Here is a 9,636-nt window from a genome sequence, read left to right as displayed (position 1 = left end):
TAGAGGATTATGAAGCCCAGCAGATATGGTTCTAGTGCAGTAAATCCAATACCTTGGCCTCCTTGGGGCCAAGCTGTATCTAGTTTTGCAACCTTAAGGAAATTGGTGCCCATCCATTGAAGAGCCTAGTGCTATATCCTACATGAATAAAACCTTGGATGCACCCTGCACATGTTGACACAGTGCTTGAATCCTTTATCTACCTTCTGGCACTGAGATGGTTACTACATTTTCTGAAGGTAACTCTTCACGTCCTGTTGTTGCATCTGTATCAATCGTACTTATTTCTGTGAAGAAAGCAGGATGTTTAGGTTAAGGTAGTGTTGCTCCCTCAGTACCCAACGTGAAAATCACAGATGACATAGCTGGTCTATCTGCTGGGAGGTTTTCAACACATAATAAACCGACTTGTATGCATCTTAGTAGCTGGGATTCAATACATGAGTCCTCCAAACATGCAGCCATTACATCCAAGGCCTTGTCTTGTTTCCAAAGCAACCATGTCTAAAGCAATTGGAAGCCATATACTTTGTCAGAAAAGCAAGAGAGGGCATGCGTCTTTGATGTGTGTGTGTGACAGAGGTGGATTTTCTTTCTTTCTACTTGCATGTCCCAGAAGATTATGGTGGTAGTTTGAATGATAGAACCCCCTGTTCTTTATACCAGCCACAATCTCCAGCAGAAGCACACCAAAACTAAAGATATCAAATTTAACAGAAAATTTGCAATCAATCACTTACTCTGGGGACGTGCAGTCACTGCATGAAGATTTCAAATATAAGTTATTTCAAGGAAAAGCACATCATTTCTAAAGTCGAAGTACAGAACTTACTATGTTCCAATCACTCTGTTTTTGCTTCCATTTCATCCCCCTCCAAAAATTATTGCCAAGCCAGTCTGAAATTTTGGGGTTCTGGTTTTCATCTGTCAGTATATTGCTTGCCTTGAGATCCCTATGAATGATTTGAAGTCTAGAATCTTGGTGGAGATAAACAAGTCCTTGCACGATCCCCATAACAATGTCAAAGCGCTTTTTCCATGGCAATAACGCTCTTCTGTTTTGATCTGCACATCATTTCAACCCTTGTAAATTTTGCGATTATAACTATTTGTACTCTATAGATGCATGAGCATGGTATGGATGATCATGTACCCAAACCAGTCCAAAGAGATCTAAAGGGTTGAGAATTTCAAACGGAACTAAAATAATCCAAACTCTTGTTGGGCATATATTCATAGAGTAATATCCTTTCTTGTCCCTGAATGCAGCAGCCTAAAAGCTTTACAAGATTCTTGCGTTGGAGTTTGGCAATTAAAAAGATCTCATTCTTAAACTCTTGAAGACCCTGTCCTGAATTCTTTGACAACCTCTTCACTGCTACTTCTTGTCCTATTGACAAACTGCCCTGCATATTGTCTCATAGGAAACACACTTTTTCTTACAATCAAATGTTACCTTGAAAACAGGACCAAAGCTGCCTGTGCCAGTTCTATTTATGACACAGAAGTTGTTAGTAGCAGTATTAATGGTAGCCAATTCAAACAAAGGTAACTCTAAATCTTCCATCTCACTTTCCAGGCCTATTGATGAGATAGTGCCTACTTCATTACTGTACTCAGGATCCAGTTGTATGATATAGATTTTCAATGATGAAAGTTGAAACAATGAATGGACCAATAATTAGGATTACCTCTTTTTTTTTTTTCCTTTTTATGCACCAGAACACCAAGCCCAAGATTAGCATTCCAGAAATGGTCGATGCAACTAGGACAGCAACCAGTTATTTCTTCTTATTTGAACCATGGATTGACCCTGAAGCAGGAGATGGGAAGAAATTTAATCATTTTGCTAAAAACTTTTGTTATCAAATCCTCGCTTCAGTTTTGTCTGCACCTTACTGCAGAGAGAGTTGGCCATCAATTGTTTCTGTGCCTTTAGTTAAAAGATAGAAACCATTACTGAGGATATATGACAAACAATCCTAACTTTCTTTCATATCCCAAAAATGAAAAAGATCCTAACTCACCTAGAGAAAATAATCAACCATGCAATCCGGATTGCAATGCATGTTAAACCTTCATGGATGAACAATAAAAGAGCTTGGAAGTGAAAAGAGTGTCAAATACTCTTACCTAGTTCCCCAGCTGGACATCTGATATAAAGGTCTTGCCCACTTTTCCCATCTGTGAACCCTTTAATATCAATCAGATCTCCATACCAGGTCAAACATCCACTGCTTCCACCTTTAATGTTTGAATTCGCAAATGCCACACAGGAGCAGTTCTTCAAGCACTCTACCTCACATTCCTTGAGGCTCATGCTCTTGTTCAACCGAAACTCCAACAAGTCAGGCAATTTCATCCCTAAGACCTTCATAAGGTCATCTTTGCTCTTGCAATCCAAGGTCCTGCCCTTTCACATCCACTAGACCAATCAAACATTTCCCATTCTCCTTTTGAGTTGGGGGTGAACCCCTTCAAACACTCACAGACTGGCATGCTGGAAAGCCTGCAAATGCCATTAGCACCACACTGTCCATAGTTGTCACATAGAGCATACCACACTGTCCATAGTTGTCACATAGGTCATATGGTACAGTGTACATAGTAGTTCACTCATCATTGCTTTCATTCAATATATTCCATTGCAGCAAGCCTAAATGATTGATGGTGACTCTCAGATTAGCAGAGTAGTTGCCAGCCTGAGGCAAGTAATATACATTCTCCTCATTAAAAATCATTAATGGTAAATAGACCTCCTCATTGGGAAACACTGGTAAACCATTAAATCAAACTCCATTCCATGGCCCTGTGCGGTACTTTTTGACTGATCCCATTCCAACAGCCAGTTGAGGCAGCCTGGGAATATCTAATCTCCAAGTGAAGTTTCTAGTGGATGGATCATCAGTGCATTTCCATGATGTCAAATACTGTTCTAGATCAGGGTTTGATGACAGGGACTTGTGTGTCTACAGATCAGGGTTGTAGATCATCAGTACCAAAATCTATTGTCATAATAAAAATCTTATAATGATTAATCATGTAAATAGTTAGAAAGTTAGTAATTTGATAATAATTAAGGTTTTTGATTATATAAATTGATTTTTATGTTATTGATTAATTTTCAATGTTTCAAATTTGAATTTGATTAATTTTATTTTGTATGAGAAAATGAGTTCGAGTGTTATGAAGTTAGAGGACTTCAAAGAAAAAAGAGAAAAAGTGACTTTTTTTGTTAAAGAAAAATAAAATAATAAAATAAAAAATTCACTTTTTAATTAAGGAAAAAATAGTAGAATTTCAATAAATTAATGCATGATAATATGAACCCCTCAAGCAAATAATGTTTTTTAGGGACTTTGGGGCTAAAATACTAAATTAATAATTCTATGAAATTTATAAAATAATACATTATAAAAAAAAAATCTATGTAATTTGCAAGACTCCCATTCATTTTAATGGTGGGACATAGGAAAAACACTCATTCAATGTAGATACCAGGTACCATTCAAAGCAAGGTGTAGCAGTTTTGAAAGACCTTTTGTTAGGATTCCCTTCTAGATATATTTCCTTCTATGACTTTTCCAATTTGTGTCGGACCTTTCTTCAATCTAGGCCATGCCCAGAATGAAAATAATGATGGAAAGAACAGTAAATTCAAGTGCTTTAAGGCCCCATTGGGAGATGGATTTTCTGTGCTGGATGGCCAATTAGTTCGTAATTATATACTTTTTGACTTGTTTTATGTTGTCTCCTGAAATACTTGATGAAACTGATCCCAGGCCAAATTGGTGGTGTATATGTACATGATATACATATGCCAAGGCATTCAAAAACATCCATAAGAGAGGAAGTGGAAGGTGGGTGGTTGATTCTCTATAGCTGGATTGGCCCTAGAGGCACCTTTTGTTAGCTACTAATTAGCAATGAAAAAAGTTGTATTTTACTCTTTGGATCGACAATGGAACAGATCATTTTCAAACTAAATCCAAATTTGACCAGATAAAGTCAGATTTAGTAGCAATTTCAAATAGGAAGCTAAGACACAGGTCTGAATCCATAGGGGGATTGAGTACAAGATGATTATTAAACTGTTTTGGAAGAAAAATACACACATAAGGTCACTTGTCCATTTTAGTATATGAGCTATGAATTCACCAAGAACAATACAAGACAATATGCTCAAATTTAAGCATATTATTAATTAAGTTCAGAACCACTATCGTGCTTCCATAACTGAAAGTGTCACACCATTTAAGGAACAAACTTCAGGCCTGTTTTGGGATATATGTGGTTCCACCCCACTTCTCAGATTTGAAAATGCCGGTTGTTTTGGAGAAGGTAAACGTACACTTTCATTGCCAAGCATTGAGACAACATCAGACATGGTAGGCCTGTCATCTGCACTTTCTTGAACACAAAGAAGGCCTACATTGATGTACCTCAACAGAATGTGTGTTGGCAATGTCTCTTCCAATCCTGGATCCATCAACTCCTGCCCCCTGCTATCTTTCCACAGATCCCATACCTAAATGAAGAAAATTATCCATTGATGCAAATTCCCGAAAAGTAAAAGATAATAAAGTCCTTTATATATCAGCCAACAATATAAAATAAGCCTTGAAACTGAGTGGTAGACATAATGTGAAAATTTACTAGTATCCCAAGACAACCGGATAGGTAATATAACAAGGGAATTGAAAACTAGGAATTAGCATATCAAAACATCATAAATAGTTATGTAAGTGAATAAATATTGTGTTACTCACATATCCAAGAAGATTGAGCGAGTCGGTTTGGTAAAATCCAGTATTCTTCTTGCCACTCAAAATCTCCAATAACAAGACCCCAAAGCTAAAGACATCAGATTTAGTGGAGAAAAGACCTTCCAAAGCATACTCAGGGGACATATAGCCGCTGGATTTGATTATTAATGAGAAAAATCATTCAGTAGCTGCATGATTTCAAATGTTGTATGAACATTCACATATTTTATAATTTGTCAGGTTTCACTTACTAAGTCCCAACTATATGATTTGTTGCTTTTGATTCATTGCCTCCAAATATTCTTGCCATTCCAAAATCTGATATTTTAGGATTCATATCCTTATCCAGAAGAATGTTGCTAGCCTTCAAATCTCGATGAATAATCCTCAATCTGGAGTACTGATGCAGATAAAGAAGTCCCTGAGCAACCCCTTCAATGATGTGAACCCGTGTCTTCCAATTCAGAATCCCATGTTTTGTAGGATCTACCTCCATTTTACACCAAATAAATAGATGTTAGCAAATAAGTGGTGAAGAATGATGAATGTGTAAAGTTTTCTCATTGAATGTACAGTAGCTGGAAGTATATGTATGTGGAAGTTACAAACCAAAGAGGAAGAAATCCAAGCTTTTGTTGGACATATACTCATAAATCAATATCTTCTCATCCCGCTCGGTGCAGTATCCCAAAACTCTCACAAGATTCTTGTGTTGCAGCTTGGCTATAAGCATGACTTCATTTTTTAACTCCTCCCATCCCTGTTTAGATCTTTTTGAGAGCCTTTTCACAGCTACCTCATATCCTCTTTGTGACTTTCCCTGTCATGAGAATTTCAAGTGACTACAATTACACCAGGTAAAAAAAATTTGATGTATATCAAGTGGGCCTTTACATTCCAGGACAGATTGTAGAACATTATTGTCAGGGGTTGTAATCTCACCTTGTAAACAGATCCAAAACCGCCCTCTCCTAGTTTATTTTCAATAGAGAAGTTATTTGTAGAAGCAGATGCACTCGCAAAACTGAACCTGGGCAAATCAACTTCCTTCTTCTCACCCCTCCAAAGTCTATTTGTCTCGCCAAGCTCATAGCTGGTATCTTCTGAGCTGTTACCGAAATCAAATACTAACAAATCTTCCCCTGCTTGGTAAAGAACAAACAGACATTAAATATCATAAGAATGTAGGAATTCTGGCACGGGAATAAATTATTTCTCACATTGGATTCCACATACACACTCACATGTAATCAGAACATTGAAATCCTAATGTTACCTCAATTATTCAATAACAGTGGTAATGAACTCATTTAAAAAAAGAACTGGTTTTGTATTTGCAGATGAAACCTAAAAACTGTTGAACTGCTTGGCTATCCTTCTGTCCATGAGAAATACTGACCTTTTCTTCGGAACCTTCGCCATATCCCATAATTGACAAAGACTGAAGTTAAAGATACGGCCAGTGTAACAATTAACCATACCTTCCACTTGCTGCTTGAAACTGTAGAAGGAAATATATCATATTAAATTTAGCTGAATCGATGGCCATTTTATTTTGAAAACAAAACAAGACCCAGATGCTTTATGTCCTCCTACAATAACAACTATGACTCTTTTTTCTTACCTCTCTTATTTAGCTCAGAGGCAGCAAGTTTGATATAGAAACTTCTAGCATTACTGTCACCATCTGGTAGCTGCTCCACGTTTACAAGATCTCCACCCCATATTCTACACTCATCTCCCTCATAAGCATAAGCGGAGCAAGGGCAGCTATTCAGGCAAATTGATTCGCACTCCATAGCACTCCTTGCTTGTATTGTTACTGGATACTTGGGCAGTCTCACGTTAGACACCAAAAGAAACTGGTCTCGCTCCCCATTAGCATGGCTTTCATTGACACACTCCAAATCTGCTTTCCTCACACACCCTCCAGATCTGTCTTGCAGATTCCAGTCTTCAAGGAAGCGAGGTTCAAAACCTGGCAAGCATTCACAAAATTCAACAGAATCCCCAGTGCAGATTCCGAAAGGCCCACAATAGACATAAACCTCACACTGTGTTCTTGGATGAAGCCAAGATAAATCCCATTCATGTGTGCCTTCTTGACAATTCAGATGCCTAATCTGGCCCGACACATCTAGCACCACTCTGCTCAGAATGGAGGGATTATTAAGAGAGTAAGTAAAATAGCTTTCATTCTCATTAAAGGATGTATTGTACTTATACATATAGAAGAAACGCATCTCAGGAACCTGGCCGAAAATCTGCCCATCCCACACCCCACTAGTCCAATACCTGTTGGGTCCTTGCTGGCTAAAAAACTGGCTAGTTCCATTAGGGTCGACCTGCACGGAGAAATCTCCTGGACTGGGATCTTCTGCGCTCTTCCATGACACCATTGACCATGTTTTTCCAGCCCTTTTGTCATATCCAAGTTTCATTCCGGGCAGGAGCGTGTCCGATGGATAGTCAAAGCTCTCCCATAAGACATCTGACCTCTTATTTCTCAAAACAAGATTTCCAGAATCCAACAGGGTGGCACTAGTGTTGCTGCTTGATGATATGCTTGTCACCTTGTACGAAAACTTCCCCTCCAAAATCTCGAGGTTGCCATCTGTGCTGACAGTAAGAACCACGGACGGATTTGTGAATGGATAGTCTCGGTTAGCTACCCACACAATGGTTTGCTCTGAGATTTTCTTGTACCATATCCCCACATAATATTTTGTGGACTTTCCAGGAGAAAAGAATCCTAATTCAAAGTTACCACCAGCAGATATGATGGTCTGAGAGGTTATGAGTGATTGACCTTGTAAGATTGTATCTGTAAATGCATCAACAAATTGCAAGTGAAAACCTGAAGAAATAAGCAAGAAAACGAGATTAGCAGACCACCTTCTGGTTGAAATTTTCATGTTACCCATAACTCATAAGCAGCGTTTAAGCAGCCCATCAATAATCTTATTGCCATCCAAAACAGGCAGTGGCAGACCTGTGGCCCAGCGACTGGTGAGTCGAAATCTCCTTTCCACTGACTTCCCTTTCAATATATCTTCTAGGAAAATTCTACAGCACTGTGTGGTAGCAATTGAAGAATATCTTGCGCCAATGGATGTGCAAGACGAGATCTTCACCATGCATCTTAAAATTGAAAATATATATACTTCATTTTGTCTCTCCTCTTCCATTCTCTCTTTAATTACATTCATCATCACAGCTGTCGTGGAAGATATCCAACTCATAGAGTTAATCAAATATAAAAAAATTATTTTCTCTTTTTTCTTTTTTGATTTGTTTATAGGTGATTTTCAACTTTTATTTTTATGGTTATTGGTTTCTTCGGTGATGATTTTTTATGATATATAAATCCATTTTAACTATGTTGTTAGATGGATTAATTTTTAATTTTTAATCTTATTTAGACAATTTATCTTTAAATAATAGAATTGGTTGTTATAATTCTTATCATTTTAATCAAATTATAATTCTAATTCAATAAAATAAATACGGATGCTACTTTATTATAATTGTCTTGACTGATTTACATTCTCACTTGTGGTCATTGTAGAGGTATGACACGGAAGAGTTATTTTCGGTACCATACTATTAATGTTTGACCCGTTTGTTCATTTATCATTTTTCAAAGGGAGAATTAGCAAAGATGGTGGGCTCCATACTACTAATGTTTGACCCGTTTGTTCATTTATCATTTTTCAAAAGGACAATTACCAAAGATGGTGGGCTCTGATTGATAATGAGTCATCAACTTGATAATCTTTCATATGCTTCAAAATATAAAAACTCAAACATTGGCGCCGTCTGTGGGAACGCTCTGATTCAGTCGACGACAAAAATGTCCACACCTTCCAGAAGCCGCTCGTCGGCTAAGGGAGACAAAGATTATTTCGAATGGCGCGAAGCCATCGAGAGAAGACAGTTGGAAAGCAAGTGACAAATGCAGGCTCTCCTCCAGGAAACAGCAAGACAGAGAAGAAAACGCTGTGTTACGCATCCAGGCTTCATCAACAGGACCCCTCATGGTCAACGCTCAAGAGGCCAGGGAGCGAACTCAAGGCCTGACCCCGAGTCAATATACCCTGGGACTGCGGGGGTCATCCCCGAGACGGGCAATGTTAGACCACAAGAACGACACACGCCCATGCACCAAGCTCCCCAGGAGGAAAGCTCAGACTCTACTCGTCTCTCATCAAAGAGACAACGTGACAAAAGACCCTAATTTTCGGACGCGATGCTCGTGAGGCTAGGCCCACAGGGACCCGGGAAGACAAGGCCGCCAGTAGCCACAACCTGGGGAACGCACCCTGACCCCCTAGTCACACCCATGGTGAAGAATGTCCTCCTGCACTAAGCGGTACGACAAGCTGGGAGAAACCTCCCAAACGAGCCACCTACTGGCTCCATCAGCAAAAGGCTGGACGACATGCTCTCCACACCTTTTTGCTTGCATATTATTCATTACGACCCCCCAAGGGGATTTCTCGTGCCTAAATTTTCCACGTACGATGGGTCCAGTGACCCCTTCGACCATATCATACATTATCGACAACTCATGACTCTCGATATAGGGAACGACGCACTGCTATGGAAAGTATTCCCCGCCAGCCTACAAGGGCAGACTCTCTCATGGTTTCACCATCTACCCCCTAACTTTGTTGATAATTTCAGGGATCTGTCGAAAGCTTTTGTGGGACAATACTTATGCTCAGCTCAGCATAAACAGAACATTAGCACCCTGCAAAACATAAAAATGCAGGAGAATGAGTCTTTAAGAGAGTTCGTGAAGCGGTTTGGTCAGGTTGTGTTACAAGTAGAGGCTTACAACATGGATGTTGTCCTTCAGATCTTCAAG

The 9,636-nt window shown here is 38.9% G+C and overlaps 1 protein-coding gene and 1 pseudogene across 3 annotated transcripts; both read right to left on the bottom strand.

The window, feature by feature from the left end:
- Positions 1-483: 483 nt before the first annotated feature.
- Positions 484-1,587, bottom strand: LOC109121503 (G-type lectin S-receptor-like serine/threonine-protein kinase SD1-1; annotated as a pseudogene).
- A 2,465-nt stretch (positions 1,588-4,052) lies between these two features.
- On the bottom strand, positions 4,053-7,923 carry LOC100252174 (receptor-like serine/threonine-protein kinase SD1-8). Of its 3 annotated transcripts, none has more exons than XM_019217170.1 (8): positions 7,759-7,923; positions 6,391-7,623; positions 6,166-6,267; positions 5,709-5,908; positions 5,376-5,586; positions 5,018-5,252; positions 4,770-4,917; positions 4,053-4,528 (listed from the first exon to the last, which is right to left on the bottom strand). In XM_019217170.1, exons 1-8 carry the CDS (start codon positions 7,901-7,903, stop codon positions 4,220-4,222), a joined length of 2,583 nt encoding a protein of 860 aa, XP_019072715.1. In that variant the 5' UTR covers positions 7,904-7,923; the 3' UTR covers positions 4,053-4,219. The 3 variants fall into 3 exon arrangements, with proteins under 3 accessions (XP_019072715.1, XP_019072716.1, XP_019072717.1); XM_019217171.1 differs by having other exon boundaries at positions 6,391-7,590; XM_019217172.2 differs by having other exon boundaries at positions 6,391-7,590; positions 7,687-7,875.
- Positions 7,924-9,636: the final 1,713 nt, after the last annotated feature.

This window comes from Vitis vinifera, chromosome 19, assembly GCF_030704535.1.
Source record: "Vitis vinifera cultivar Pinot Noir 40024 chromosome 19, ASM3070453v1".
NCBI classification, from domain to species: domain Eukaryota; kingdom Viridiplantae; phylum Streptophyta; class Magnoliopsida; order Vitales; family Vitaceae; genus Vitis; species Vitis vinifera.
Note: the sequence above shows the minus strand (reverse complement) of the source record. Positions and strands in the feature narration are given on the sequence as shown.